The sequence below is a fragment of the Triturus cristatus genome, chromosome 2_2, assembly GCF_964204655.1.
Source record: "Triturus cristatus chromosome 2_2, aTriCri1.1, whole genome shotgun sequence".
Taxonomy (NCBI): domain Eukaryota; kingdom Metazoa; phylum Chordata; class Amphibia; order Caudata; family Salamandridae; genus Triturus; species Triturus cristatus.
Genome location: NC_140582.1, coordinates 651,951,697 through 651,968,033, shown reverse-complemented (window position 1 = coordinate 651,968,033; position 16,337 = coordinate 651,951,697). Strand labels below are relative to the sequence as shown.

Genomic DNA, 16,337 nt, shown 5'->3' with positions numbered 1-16,337 from the left:
ATCTGCGTCCTCTTATCCCTATTATTAAGTCCTTTGGCATTGATATAGTCAATGATGCAGATGACACGCAATTGGTGTTCTCTTTAGAAAGAAACCAGGCAGTTTCTCTGGATAAGTTCCAGGAGTGCATGCAAAACACCACAAAATGGCTCAGAAATAACTCCCTACAATTCAATGGAGATAAAACAGAGATAGTATATTGCTCTACGACTAAAATTGCTCGTCCCTTTCCTTCCGAAATTAGACTCACCCCCACAGATAAACCACTGACTCCAGCTAGAACAGTGCACAATTTGGGGGTTTTGGTGGATGATAAACTCCAGTTAGAGTCACAAGTTAATAAAACAGTTGGCATATGTTTTTCCCTGATAAGAGCACTACGACAGATCCTTTCGATGCTGCCTACTACAACCAGACCACAAGTAGTGAGGAGTGTAATATTGAGCAGGCTAGACTATTGCAACTCATTGTATCTGGGAGCAACTAACTCTGCGTTACTGAAGTTGCAAAGGATTCAGTCTAAAGCAGCCAAATTGGCTCTAAATAGGCAGGGTAGATCCTCAACTACTCTGGCTCTGAAGGACTTTCACTGGCTACCAATCTGTCAGAGAATACAATTCAAAGCCCTCTGTATTGTGTTTAGATCAGTACATGGACTGGGGCCGAAATCCTTGCAGGAAAAATTTACCTGGTATACACCCAGGCGAAACCTGCGCTCATCAAGTACAAATCTGGTGACCACCACGAGATTTAAGAAGATTAGGACGGGTGGCAGAGCATTTGGCGTAGCAGCCTCATGACTCTGGAATGATCTCCCCTTAAATATCAGACAAATCCAAACTTTGCTCCCATTTAGGAAGAGTCTAAAGACATGGCTTTTCCCAAGGGAGGAGTAATACGAGTTAATCAATACGTGTGGGCAGGTCATCTATATGTACACTGACAACAGGGTAAGTCTCAGCGCCAGAATACCTGTGGGGTGACAGTATGCGCTATACAAGTCTTTTTTACATTACATTTTGTTTCAATCATCCTACAGATGACACTGAACTAGCAATGGTGGTTCACTATGGCTCAGGTGGTGGCCCATCTATGTGATCTTCAACAGTGGAACAATGCCTCCCTGCTGACCCAGGGGAAGTGGAAGAGGGAATTGATGGCAATGGCCAAGAGTGGCTCATTTATAAACTGATGATTAGTTTCCTCTTTATGGGACGATCTAGGAATATTTATTTGGTGAGGGCTCAGACACAGACAAGGTATTGGGTTACTGCTGAAACTGCATTGGTTCTATTGTACTGCCTGACATAAGTGCTTCTTCTGTACTGCCACAATCTCTTCTGATAATATGCAGCTTGTTGATCGTGTTGGTGAACAGAGTTGGTGACGACAGTACCAGTATTTGGCCTAACAGTGTTTAAGCTGTAACTGTATTTGGTATTCAGTCCCCTACCACCCATGAATGTATGTGTTTTATGACAAAACCCAATCTGAAGAAATTGCTCTTAATATTTTTTGTTGAACATTTTACAATGATTTTTTCAACTGGAATGGCTTTTTACCAGGCTGACAAAACGAATCAATTTCTTCCAGGTATTTTTTAAGGGGGGAATCCCGCCTTCAAACCCTTCTATTTTCTTTGCTCTGTTCTTTCTCTCCTTCTTCTTTTTAAGGGGTTCTCCACACTTAATCTCCCTTCTTTTCCTCTTTTTTTCGGTTCCCTGAGCACATTTCTCAGGCAATGCCTCTACACTCATTTTTATACCCTCCCTCACCCTCTTAACTTCCCCTCTGTTTCTGCTCCTTGCCTACATCCCCCTCACTCCAAAGGTGGTGTGTGTGGTCCTCAGCCTTTTTCCCCATCTATTTTGTTCTCCTTCTAGCCCCAACACTCTTTTCTCTACTTAGCTATATTTCTCTCTTGACTTATCTTATTTTCCTTTGCCGTTTACCTCTTTTCCTTTTCTTTTGAGTCATTGTAGACATAGAGGAAAGTCTATCATAAACCAGATTCTTTTCTTTCTATCATCCTTTTACCCTTACAGCTCCTAATTTTAAAATAAATTGTAGATTTTGAAATGCATATCTATCTACTTAATCTGAGATTTTAACTCGTATCCGGTACAACTTTCCATGAAAATCACAGGATTTTTAGCGTGGTGTAGGAAAGGTATTTGTCCAGCACGTGTGTGAAGTATCTGATCAATATGGCATCCTTTCTTGTTACACCAGTGTATGAACCTGCTCTACTTATTAGTGTAACATCTTGTAGTAGGCCACCTTGCTTCCATAATTATTTGCAAAGACCTTGCTGGTAGGTTTAGATGTTCAAACTCTAAATCTTCAGGAACTATGTTGGCAGGGTCAAAGTGGCTGGTTCAGGGTGGCACAATTGCCTCTCTGTATTGTTAATAGATCTTAATGATCCGTGAGCCACATTTGCCTGGCCCACTGCAGAGCTACGAGGTTTAATGTAAATTAGTAAAGAGAGGGAACAGTAATTTTAGGGTAAAGGGGTGGATAGTGATAAGGAAGGTTATGAGTAAATTAAATACATGGGGGGTTTGGGCAGGTTTCCCCAAACAATATATGTTAATGCCCTTCCTCAAAAGGCTTGTCTTGAAGGTGTTTCATTCTGCCATTGCGGTGGAGCTGCTGTGTTGGTAGTCTGTTGTGTGAATGAGGCGTATGAGATGGCTGGGTGCACACCACCCCTTTGCGGGTGTTCTTTTCCTCTGCTGCATTCCACCCAGAAAGGGTCCTTCATTTTGCAATGTCCCCATTTCTTTTGCTGTGTCTTTTTTCATGCGCTGTAGCACCTCATCCATTGATTTTCCTAAAGGGCAAATTGATAATGGCAGATTGTACTTCCAGTTTAAAACCTGAAACTCTTAACCAGGCATGTTAGAGCAGAATTGTGGCAGTACATAATTGCTTACTGGCTGTATCTGTGGTGTCCAGTGCAGATCTGAGGCAGGTATTGGAAATGGGCTTGCCTTACTGGACAAGGTTATTGGCCACTCTTCCAGCAGGTTCTGAATGAGTTCCTCAGTTTCACTCCACTGTTAGTAAGTGTAGGGACTGACAAGCACGGTAGAATTTGAAATGCGCCACTGCGCCGCTGCTGGCCCCTTCATCTTTCTACCCACCATGTCCACTTTCTTGCTTTCTTTGTCTGGGGGGGGGGGGGCTGGTGGGGTGGGAATATAGGCTCTTTTTTTAGCTGTTGCCACAATGAGAGCCTGCTGGTACAGTAAAGGGACCTATTGTCAGGAATATGCATTTCTTTTTCACCTTTGAAGACCTCCTTCCCAATGTGAAGGACGAGGGGTAGCATTGGGAGGAATTGATTCCTCTTCTGATCCAGTAGTAGTGCTCCAGCAGGAAGCATGACTGTCTGCTCCTTCTCCAGTTTCACCCCATAGTTGTTTGCTGCTCTCTTTATAACCATATTGTATGCAGTGATGTCAGCATATATGGCTTGCCACTCTTCCCTCTACCTCCCTGTTTGTGAAGGCTCTTGTTCAAGGAACTGTCCTTCCTCAAATGGAAACACTCCTCCATGATCTTCTCCTGAAGTTCTGGCTTGAGTGGTGGCTCCATTTCGGCAACCTCCTGCTCTGGCTGCTATTTCCTTTTTTGAGGTTTCAGAACAATTTTGTACCTTTTTAGAGAGTTGTAAAACTCTCTCTTTTCACATGAGGGCTTCCACCATAGCCTTGAGGGGTCTTCTAATTTTCTCGACATTAAGAGATTTTTGTTTGGCATTTCTTTGCCCCTTCTCTTCAGCGACAAGCCTTTCCTCCCTTAAGGAGTCTTGTCCCTCCCACGCTTTTGATCCACTTTCCAGAACGATGCAAGTTCTGAGAGTCTTCCTCCAGCAGTATCGTTTGGCCCATTTGGCTTCTGTTTGCTTTGCAGGGCCAAATGTTTTGGCATCAATGCAAATTTTGCATGCTTCAAGTATGATATTTTTGGCTTGGCTGCCAAGCACCCCTGAGGCACCTGGCATCCCTCTATGTCCCCTTGTGTTTCTTCTCTGGCTGCCACTTGACTACCTCTTTGGCACTGGGGTCTTCCCCATGGACAAACTCAATATCCTCCAGCGTGTCTTTATCGCTCAACAGACAAACATCTTTAAGGATTTCTGTCTTTTCTGGGACGATATCTGTTGGGATGTAAAAGTTCCCTGCTTGGTGTGGATGTGTACCTTTGCCCTGAGTGGCCCAGCTGCAACTTTATCTGAATCCCTGGCACTGATTTTTGGTGGTGGGTGACAACGGATCAGGCATGCGTGTCATGACCTAGGCCTATTTCACAGTACTGCAGGCTGTTTAAACTGGGAGAGCTGCACCAAGCACCCCTAAAAGTGGGGGGGATACTGCCCTCACCTGGAGTTAAGTAGTGGCAGCATACCCTTGTATGTGTTCAGTAGAATCAGTAATATGGACAGGTGTTTTTACGTGTGTCTCAGGAGTGGGGCCTATTGCCCCACTTGTATAAAGTTCTGTGGCTGTGCACTTAACACATTCTTGGCCTGCATGGGTTCTGTACAGGGCCGGACAGCGTGTAATACTTGTGTATGCATGCTGAAACACCGTGTGATACTCGCATGTGCATGCCTGCGCATGTGGATGGTACATAACATGGAGCCCTGTTGGTTCCATTTTGGATTCACAGAGCCTGCAGAAGCTGGAGCAGTGAGGATTGCATCCCTTAGAGAGGAGATGTGCATTGCTAACATCCTGAGGGCTTGGATACAACATACACACTGAAGGGAGAAGAGCAGAGTATCTACTGTGCACATCAAGGGGTTCTTTGATTCCAGGACGAGTTACTGGTCAGTGAGGCCTGGGCTCATTGTCATGGAGATGGGGAGACTAATAAGGCTGCCACTACCAGGGAATCTGATAAAGAGGAAGGCTCAGACCTTTAAACCTCTATGGGGCATATTTCAGTGGAGGCTGACAGCTAGGTGTGAACCCCGGTTACTCCTTTGGCCAGTGTTGTGGGGAACTCAGAATCGGAGCCACTCCCGCTGTGGCAAACTGTCCCTTTGACAAAGGGCAGTACAGAGAATAGAGCACTTCAAAGAAAATGACAACCTCAGCACAAATTTTAAAAGCCAGACGTGTGTCTGGCACTTGACTATAAAGATCGATGCATGTGCCCCATACTTGACTGAACAGCACCATCTCATCAGGAGAGGGAAGATCGCCAAGACTTCTTGCTGTTGGGATCAGGACTGAGTAGCAATGTCTTGCAAGGCCAGAGGTACCCCTTGAAAAGTAAATCGTGTGGTCTGGGAGACAAGGGGAAACAAGAAATACAAATATATACAAAGCCTCCCACTCGACCAACATTTATTTACTCAATGGCTAAAATTAGCTCCCTTTGTTATAGATGTGACTGAAACAACATAAATTCATTGGTTCATATATTTTATTTTTAATTTCAGTCTTTTATAATTATATTGCACTAAGCATTGACCATTTTTTACATTTGTATTTTTTTCATTTGTATTTTTTAAGATATAAAAACCCTACATTTTCTGTGTTCTTAAATACAGTGCAAATCATACATACTTCAACAAAAACAATTTTCCTAAAATTAGCAAATAAAGCATGATTATGCAATATTAAACATACAAATTGTCATGTTAAAGCTTAACCCCTTCTATCATCACAAGTGAACTAACCTCACATGCAGTCATCACATCCCAATCGTACACATACACACACATCACTTTCATAATTTTCCTGCTTTGAATGGCTTGCAAAATATAACCCATGGCGAGAATCCTTCTTTAATTTCCATGGTTGTGCCGCCAATTGGAAAATGATCAGGCCAACGCACGTTTCAGTGGATAATTAAACTTGAATCCACCTTCATCAGGACCGCTCATTTTCTTTAAATGAATGCAGCGGAGGTTGGAAAGGGGATCAGTAAGCTAAAATCTAGTCGATTTGGTTTTGCCAATGGCAGGACCAGGTGTTCGATATGGGCGCCTCTGATGTCCAATATGGGTGCCTCTGGGGATATTTTCAATTATTGAGCATGTTCTCATATGTTGTAGGCGTTCCGACTGGAGTGTTCTCTTTTCAATTTTCAGCGCTCTTATTATAGAATGGCTCCCTGTAATATAGGCGTTGCACACTTTAAAGTAACTGGGCCACTGTTTTGGTTTATAGTAGCTGTGATGAATCCAATTTTATTTCAACTCTTTGCGCTCAGAGGATGTCATCGTGTCATTCTTGATTTCCGTGTGGCCCCCGGCCCGCCTGCTCAAAAGAAAAGCAAGGTCTGCAAGTCTCCTTCCTGGTTGAGGGGCCATCCCCCAGGATCCAAGGACACTTGCCCTGGTCCTGAAATACAAGCCTTCTGCTTGCTGGCCAAGACCAGTGGGTCCTGTGAGTAGGAGGCAAGAGCCCGGAAGGAGTGAGGCCTAGAGGGAATCCTGGTGAATGGATCCCGGTGGGCACAGTGTGAGGTGTCTAGTCCAGTCTGGACCGGTATTGTGACAGAGTCATCTGCTCTTTTTCGTAAGTTAGCAACCCCCGTCGGGACTACCGCGAAGTTGCAGGCTGTGGCTTGGTATTTTGTTGGGGCATTAGGCCGCGACCTCTGTGTGCCTGAAAGAAGACCACTGTGATTGTTGGACTGTCACCCACGCAACTGAGACCGTGGGTCATCACCCGTGTTTGTGACCTCCATGTGCCAAGTGTGGGCTACTGGAATCATTGGGGATGTAGCCCGGAGCATCCAACCTGATCGGGACTGTTGCCTGCATCTCTGATCCCCCATATGCAAAGATGGGACAGGAAGACTGTTGAGGCTATCGCTGTGTAGGACCAGCAGAGGGGCTCAGGACACACAACAAGTGCAGATGCCACCTGCACGGATGCTGTTTCTTCACTAATTTACTGGCAGGTACCACAGAGAAGAAAGAGCAGCTGCAAGTGGAAGCCATTGCTGTCTCCGACCGCCCCAGAGTGCTCATCCCTCTGACCTCAGGAAGGGTGTGGTGTGTGCTGCTCAGTGTGGAGCTTTGGTGAGAGAAATACCCCGGCTCCTGGACTTTTCTGAAGCCCACAGTGGGGTGAAGGTAAAGGCAGGGCTGTGGGTCCTTGTGAGACTTGTTTGAGCTTAGTGGTTTAACATCTGAGGAGCCGAGAAACTTTTAATCCCAAAGCCAGACTCTGATGTGCATTGTTAGTGTGGGTAGCACCTGGGTTCATCTCCTACAATTCACAAGAGATACAGAATATAGTGTGGTGTAGAAGAGGGAAGAGGAGAGGAGCAACAGGGGCAAGCACGGTCCTGACAACCTCTAGAGTGCTAGCCATTGAGAGACTACTGTGTGGATTATTTCCTGTGCTGTGTTTAGCATTTGTAAAAAATACTGCTTTTTACACCAAAGATCAGCATTGGACTGGACAATCATCTTATTGGGGTCACTGGGGATATTCTGAATAATGAACCTTCGCATATCTTGCATCTACGCCCCCCTAAATAGCCTTGGACTGCTTGACCCAAGCTCTCACTGAAAGTCAAGTGCTGAAAAAATAGTTACTCATCCCATTTCCACAGGACCCACACTATGGTTGGGCCCAATTGCTCCTACTTGCCCCATGAACCTTTGAAAGGGGTCCTGACAAGATTATGTAATAATGTGCCCACTTCTCCTTCTGTCTCACCCTGATGATTTTAGGTTTGAATTCCAAGCACAGTGCCTAGCCCTCTGAATGATGGACACAGAGGTTGCAGAATTTCTAGCTGTCCTTCTGTGCGCACTTATGGTGGAACTTAGGGGAAAATTTAAATGCTCCATACCCTACTTGCATTCTCCGACCAGTGGGTATTAGTCTTCTCACCTTTTCATGGTTCTTTGGTGCCTTTGGGGTGTCTCCTCTTCAAGACTGTCCTGTTGCGTAATCTGCTCTGTTTTCAGGGAAAAGCTATCCTCCTTGGCACAGTTTCTTTCTCTTTGACTCCCATCTCTGCCTCATGCTTTCAGACGCAACAGCTAAAACAAATTCTGAGAATGTGGACTACATCGAAGGATTTCCAGGGCGTGCATCTGACATCATACACGCAGTGCGAGAAATTGGGTTACTGATTGAGGGGAGTGAAACCCTTCTGAAGCAGCAACCACAATACTTGTCAGAGTGAGGGACAAGCAAACCTCAAATTAACCTGTGCTCGAGCCTCTGGTAGCTTGGCACAGAGCAATCAAGCTTAACTTAGAAGTGTAATGTATTCATGCAGTACTTCATACAGCAATAAATTGAAAACCCAACAAAATGTAATACATAAATCAAACCCAAAACAACGCACATCGAAACAGAAGTGGAGATATGCAGTTTTAAAGATTTAAGTGAAAATACGGCCAAGAAATCCAAAACGCCACTCACGGCAATCTCATAGTGCAAGACTGGGAGAAAGTTACAAGCTCAGGCTGACCGCAATGAAGTGTAGGTCGGGTACAGGGACAAGGTTAGTACCGCTGAAAAATGACCTACTCAGTTCAGCGCAGAGATTCCCAATCGCGGTGGAGGGAGTGGCAAGGAGCAGGGAAGCCTCGTGGACAGTCATCAATGTAGTGAGAAGAGAAGCGCTGGCATCGAGGATGGTCTTCACAGTAGTGCGAAGATCCTGTTGTCGTCGCAGACGGTTGGGCCAGAGCTTCGTGACGGCGCGCCCTGCGAATGGTCAATTATGTAGAATGAAGGGTTGGGCAGACAGAAGTTTGGTTTTGGCACCAACTGACCTGCTCGTGGTCGCCAAGAGCTCAAAAACCTCAATCCAGCTCTACTGAGGCCTCACCAAGGCTCCGGGACATGAGGAGGCACCACTAGTGGGTCAGGGGTTTAATCCAGTTGGATCTGGGTGCTGGTTCAGGTAGTTAGAAGCCTATTATGTCCTTGTGGCTCTCAACAGGTGCAGGTCCAATACCTCTATCTCAGCCAGGGGGCAGCAGGGCAGAAATCCAGCAGAGTAGCAGCCCTTTCAGCAGCACAGCAGTCTTTCTTCCTGGCAGCGGCTCCACAGGTCCAGAAGTGTACTGAAGAGTAAGTGTCTGAAGTCCTATATTTATAACAGGTGCCAGGTGAAGCAGAAGAAGCTTCTAGAGGTTTCTCTTTGGAATGCACACGTTTCCTGCCTCCCCTGGCTCCAGACTAACTACAGGGGGTATGCAGCCTTTTGTGTGGCGGCAGGACACATCTAAGTCCTCTATCATGTGCGGCTGTCTAGGAGGAATACACAAAGCTCAACTGTCAGCTATGTCCAGCCATGTGAGCCAGAGACAGGGTGCAATCACTAAATAGCTCAGGCAGGAAAATGCCAACTTTCTAAAAGTTGCATTTTCAAAATTACAATTTAAAATCTGACTTTACCATAATAGAAAATTTTCATTACAATTCGAAAGACATCAAACAGGAACTGGTAACCTGTTCCCATAGGGATGTTACAGCTTATTAATTCTAATAATGTAACTCCAATGTTATCCTCTGGGAGAGGCAGTCCTTGCAGTTGTGTAGCAGTACATGTAAAACTTAAACGTACATGTCCAACTTTTTAAATACACTGCACCCTGCCCTCTGGGCTGTCCAGGGCCTACCCTAGGGGTGACATATGTTTTTAAAAAGAAAAGTGTGAGCCTGACAAAAGGTTCATTTTACCACGCCAAATAGGCAGTTTTTAAAACTGCACATACAGGCTGCAATGGCAGACCCTAGATGTGTTTAAAGGGCTACTTAAGTGGGTGGAATAATCAGTGTTGCAGGCCCACTAGTAGCATTTAAATTACAGTCCCTGGTCACAAACAGTGTCACTTTACTAGGGACTTATAAGTAAATTCATATATGCCAATTGGGTACAAGCCCATTCTACCAGGTTTTAAGGAGAGAGCACAGACAATTTAGTACTAGTTAGCAGTGGTAAAGTGTGCAGAGTCCTAGAGCCAGCAAAAACAAAGTCAGAAAAACAGGGGGATTGAAGGCAAAAGGTTAGGGGGAAAACTACACCAAGCATGCCAGGTCTAACAAGAAGAGACACAGCACTAAATGATCAAAGACTCGAATACAACCACTCAAAATAAAAATAAAAAAGAGAGAAAAGAGACTACAAAAAAACAATTCCGAACCCAACCAAAGATGGTTGAATGATGTACATGTGAATCCAGAAAAGATTCACACTGCATAATGGGCGCTTCTTTTAAGAGTCGGGCAGACACTCTTGTGTCTTGCACATGAAGCATTTACATAGGGCCTGGCCATTATAAGCTCACTTCTAAGACACTTTTTAAATATTTCAAACCAGTGCTTAATTTGTAAACAAATAAGTGCCACGGCCCTCGTCTGAAGGCCACTGCAGCTTGCAGCACCCATTGCCCCTGACAGTGCTGCTAGTGACAGTACAAACACACCTACTAAACATCACACTCCTACAAGTGTGACACTTCGGAGTTTTCCAGGCCCCCAAAGCTATAAGAATGGCTTGTATGGCAGGTATTAGTTATTTTTAACGTATATTGAATTAAAAAACAACTGTTGGTATGGTCATCTCTAAATAAAACAAACAATGGCACCATGTGGTTGACTGAAGCGCCACCATGTGGTTGACTGTCATAAGTGCCAGTGTCAGCAATAAAGTGCTGATGCCGAGCATAGGAAACCATTGGTTCAAATTAAGCAATGTTGCACACCAATAATACAATAAAACACAAGATGCTAATCCTCATGGCTCATGCATGACAACTGCAATTTTTGGCAAACAGCAATGAGAAAGCTTGAAAAACTGCAATCTACCGTACTTTATTAGTGACACTTTTCAGGGTTAATTACAAGGATTTGGAGAAGAGTTTGATGCAAGACATACAAGGGCCAATGTCAAACAGAGCACTAGTACAGTGGTGGCATTTAACTACAGTCTGAAACTAGACCATGGGACTCAATTATACAGTAGGATGGTTTACTGTATTGAGCCTGCCTCTCTGTTAAGAATAACTGTGTGTATCCATTTTGTAAATTTACAAGGATATGCTAATCCTGTTTGTAGTCAATTTTTACAACCAATAAGTAAAAAAGAATAAACTCATTTCTATTCTGAATTTATGAACTGAATTTAAGAATATAATTTTATTTAATGGAAATATACATACCTCTCCCCATTCCACATTCTTTGCAGGCAATGGATAGTGTAAGGGTATATCATAAGCTATTTCCTCCATGAACCATTTAAAACTTTTGCAATTGTGATCCTCTCTGAATTTCTTTAGTTCCGTTATATCTCCAAATGCTAATGCTTTGGTTTCTGGGCGGCTCGCATAGAAATAATCTTTATATTCATCCCACCAAACTTCCACAACACGAACATAGTTCTGTGAAAATAAATGTAGAAAAACATGAACAAATACTAATTATCTGGTTTAATTGTTGAAGAAAGCAATCACATAATAGGGCACCAACATGGGGTGGTTAACATTTTTATGCTACAATACGTTTTCACCAATACAATCAATATTAAAAAAATATTTTGTTTCATTCATCCTTACATATGTGACTGATAGTGTCTTAATGTCTTAATGTGAAGATTGAATAATTTCATTTTTTTAAAGCTACTTCACAATAGTTCTTCAGTGCGCATATATTCCCAATAGGTTTAATTTCAACAAAACAGTTTTTTTCCACTTTTATTTTCTTTTAAGTATTTTTTTTAAATGAGAAACCACAGAAACCTGCCAACAATGTAGCACCCATGAAATGCAGGCTGATCACTGAACATTTGTATTTCTAAGGAGGAAGGCCCCTAGATTATTTACAATAGCTTTGTTCAACAGCATCTAATTTACCCTGGTTAAATTTTGTTAGTAATCTTGGGGGAACTCCTCGCGTCACGACTAGTGTTACAAGTAAATAACTTTTTATTCTCCAACAAGAAATGATCCTAGATTCATGAATTTAGGTTATTGGTATACACCACTTCTCAACGCCACTGAAAGGGGATTAAGAATAGATCATCTCGATGCAGTTACAAAACTTGCATGTACAAAAATATTTCTGCAAGGTGCTGAGTCTCCAGGTGTGCTAAAAGGAGGCAATATTGTCACGCAGATTACAAACAAAATACTGAAGTTTGAATATGATGACAGGTTGATAAAAAACCTCCTGTAAGCCTGCATCAAACTATGTCCCATTTTAACACCAGCTTTGGCAGATGGACCATCTTTTATTTTGAGGATTTTTATTGAAAATGCTCATTTACATGCCCACACTTGAAAAACCTCTGGTGGCAAACTATTAAGTCGAAGACGACCAAGTATAAAAGCAAAACCTGACTCGGTTCGTCGAAAACAGAAGAATGGCATAGAAGTCTGGAAACAGACGAGAAACAGTGCCACCTTTCTTTAAAAAAATCTTTATTCGGATAATTTTTTTATTTGTTTTATTTATTAGCTTTTTTCGAAAACATAGAACATGTAACAACAAGAAGGGTTAGTCACAATAGAGCGCATGTTCAGATACTGGAATACATTTGATATAGTTCAGCATGCGGCACAATCGTTTATGCATTAACATTTGATCATCCGAATCGTAAGTCCCCCCACCACAGCCCCCCCGCCACCCAAACAGTCAGAGTCAAGGCCATCATCAGTACTGTTATCTTCTTGTACCTTAACCATTTACCTAGAGCGCAGCCCTGTCTATCTATACCTGCAGTGCCAGCTAAGTCTCTGTATCTGCCGTCCTCTTGCTGATGTATACGGCAAAGGGTTCCCAAATGTCTCTAGGCCAAACGCGGTGAGGCATAAGCTCCTAATAGACACTGAGTTGCTCCTGGCAGTAGATAGTGTCCCGCAGCCATGCAACGGCGTCGGCGCAGGTCCTCGTCCCCAATGGATCGATACTCTGCGCTTAGCCAGCACCAGCAAGATCGCCACCATTTTGCGTTGCGCCACAATCACTTCCCCTACATACCCCAACAGACAGGTCACCGGGTCCGGCTCAATAGGGGCACCCACTATAGCGCCCAGCGCCTCACATACCTCAGTCCAAAATTTGAACACTTGCGGACAGTTCCAGGCCAAATGCAGGAACGACGCATCCAACGCCACGCAGTGAGCGCAGCTCGAAGTCTCGCATAGTCCCATCTTATACATTTGCGACGGAGTGCGGTACATTTTATTCAAATACTTAAAGTGAATCAATCGCAACTTGTAATTGGGGGATAATCTCTCTGTCTGTCCACAGCAAAATACCCGGACTGCCTCCGGGAGCTCAGCACCCGGTTCCTTTCTCCACGCCTCTCTTGTCGGGGAGGTTCCCTGTGCAGCAGAGCAAATTGTCATGGAGTACAGTCTAGTGATAAGCTTTTTGGGGGACGCCGTAGTATACACATGTCCTAGCGCCTCGAATGTGTGGGGCTGCTACGGGAAAGTAGCGTACAGCGCTCTGCAGGGCGCGCGTAGCTTGTAATATAGTAGAGTATCCAAAGGCGACGCGCCACGCAATGCCGCCAGGAAGCTTCCCGATGGGAACAAATCGGACTGTCAACAGGCTGAGTTCGAAGGCTATAACAGACATCCCCTTATCTTGCAATAGAGGGAAAATTGGATTTGCAGCCAGCGGAGCCGACTGGGTGTGCAGCGCCGCAATTCCAGCACGACGTCAGAGTCCCTCCCAAGCCCACCTAACGCACTCAACCTATCTATTTACCGAAGACCGCAGTTGAAAGCGGAAGTGGCGCCACCCTGTCTCCTTCCACCGCCACATGCAGCTGAAATGGAGCGGGGTACAGCCAGTGGTGGAGATAGCTGTCCTGCATGCATAGGGCGTACCGCAGGTCCAGGGTGCCCATCTCACCCTTCGCCAACAGGCGAGTTAGTGTCTCATATTTAACCCGAGGCGGACGACCCGCCCATACCAGCGCCACCAACCCAAAGCACAGTCTTTTGAAGAATTGCGCAGTGAGGGAGATCGGGACATTCAGGAAGAGTTATAAGAGTTTAGGCAAAACAATCATCTTTGCTATTGCCACACGGCACGCCAGAGACAGCGGCAGACCCTTCCATACCTGGACCCGCGACTCAAACCACTCGACCGGACGACCAAAATTCGCCCTCCAAGCCTCATCCACGTCTTGGCTTAACCAAATTCCTAGGTATTTGGTAGGTTCGGTGGCTCATCTTTAAGTATAGTCTGTGGAGCATTGGGTGTTGGAGTCAGTCAGTGGAAAAAGAACTGACTTACTCCAATTAATCTGCACTCTGGAGTGCCCCCCAAAGTTTATTAATTCCCGTGTCATTGGAGATATATTAATGCTAGGATCCTTGATGTACATCGTGATGTCATCCGCATAGAGCGAAACCACCAAGCCCCTGGTGGTTTATTTGGGTAATTATTTATCCATAAAGGCAATTTTAAAATACATTACATACAAATCTCCTCATAAAAACATTATAGGAAGTGAAAAAAAAAAAGATTTGTTTATACAATTTATGCAGTCACTATCTTGGTCAAATTTAAGCTTGATGTTACGCTGTACATAAATATGTAAGTTAAAATACTAAAACAGACATAAAATCCAATTTCATAAATATCCATTTCTTAAGAACAGTTGAACAAGTTACTTACCTTCGGTAATACCTTATCTGTTAGAGAAATAATCTAACTGCAAAGTCCTTACCTTTTAACTTCCAGGTGTCAGGCTGGATTCGGAAGATTTTTCCAAGCAGTTTCCCTAAGCGCCAGTAGGTGGCATCAGTCGTCAATATAACTGCCACTCCCGCACACTGACGCCGGTACTTTTTACGACTTTCCATGCCAGAAGCTCGGAGCCATGAAGTGACTGACCACGGTGTGTTAAACAAGATGCTGAGGCCCTGAAAGGGAAGAGCTCTGACACTACAAAACAATTCCGCAGTGCGGGGAGGATGGGTGAGTCGGTAAGGAATCTGCGGCTAGATTATGCCTCTACCAGATAAGGTGTTACCGATGGTAAGTAACTTGTCCATCTGATAGAGACATCTAGCTGCAGATTCCTTACCTTTGAACAAATACTCAAGCAATACCTTCCCCTGAGGCGGGACTGTGGAAAAGATTTAAACCAGAAAATCCTGCAAGACAGGCCCTCCCTGCTAACCTGAGAATCCAGGCAACAGTGTGTGGTGAACGTGTGCAGAGATGCCCACGTACCCGCTTGGCAGATATCAGCAATTGGACACCTCGCTGGAGGGCCATGGTGGCTGTCTTCACCCTGGTGGAATGGGCCCTAAGGCCTTTAGGAGGCTGTTTCTTTGCTAAGGCGTAACATATTTTGATACAGAGGATAACCCAGCGTGATATGGTCCTCTTTTGGACAGCAAGTCCCTTCTTTCCTTCCATGTGCCCTATTAAGAGTTGGTCATCCACCCAGAACTGTGGTGGGATCAAGATAGAACAATAAAGCTCTTTTTGGGTCCAGATGGTGGAGACGCTCCTCTTCTTTGGAAGGATGCGGAGGTGCACAGAAAGTGGGCAGAATAAGGGACTGTCCCAGATGGAAGGGAGTTACAGCCTTGGGCAAAAAAGAAGCCCTTGCTCTTTGTCCGGGAAGACTGTCAGGTGAGGATGCTGTAATGACAGTTCCCGTAGTTCGCTCACCCTTCTGGCAGAGGTAATTGCCACCAAAAAGGCTTTTTTGATAGTGAGCAACCGTAGAGGGCAGTTGTGCAGCGGCTCATAGCGGTGCGCACATCAAGAAAGTAAGGACCAATTTATGGTCCTGTTGTGGCATAAGAAAAGGAGAAGGGGGAAACAAGCCTGCCAATTGAAGCCCGACTTTGTGTCGTGGTCATGCTCCAGGCACCAGAGACACACTAAGTAGGGGTCCATGACCGTCATGGCGCGGTGACAGGTGCTGCACGGCTTGAACCCCAAGGTCTTCTTGCTAGATATCACTAGCACACCAAAAGGAGTTGCAAAAAGTCAAAAAAAGTCTGTTAAAAAATAGCAGGGGCTAAGCTTTCTTCGAAGGATGCACTGAGTGGCGAGGAAAGAAAAGAACTGACGTCAACGCGCCAAAGTGGCGGTTATATTGACGATGCGGAAGTCACGACGCAGTCAGAGAGCAAGGGACCCCCTCTAAAAGGCGTGTAAGGTCTGGGAGTGAGACGCAGAACACGACGCCAACAACGTCACGCAGGGGTACCGGAAAGAAAAATCTTCCGGATCCAGCCTGACGCCTGGAAGTTCAAAGGTAAGGAATCTGTGGCTAGATGGCTCTATCAGATTTATCAAAATATCATCAGGGTTTTAAATACGGCAAAACTCCAAGCTTCCTATTTCATATCATCC

The 16,337-nt window shown here is 44.7% G+C and overlaps 1 protein-coding gene across 2 annotated transcripts in view; it reads right to left on the bottom strand.

Annotated features, from left to right (window-relative positions):
* The window catches only part of GALNT7 (polypeptide N-acetylgalactosaminyltransferase 7), a 577,925-nt gene that overhangs the window by 43,880 nt on the left and 517,708 nt on the right, over positions 1–16,337 (bottom strand). For both annotated transcript variants that reach the window (XM_085641835.1, XM_085641834.1), the window contains exon 9: positions 11,165–11,383. In XM_085641835.1, the coding sequence (XP_085497961.1) occupies positions 11,165–11,383 (219 nt within the window). The remainder of the gene's footprint in view (positions 1–11,164; positions 11,384–16,337) is intronic.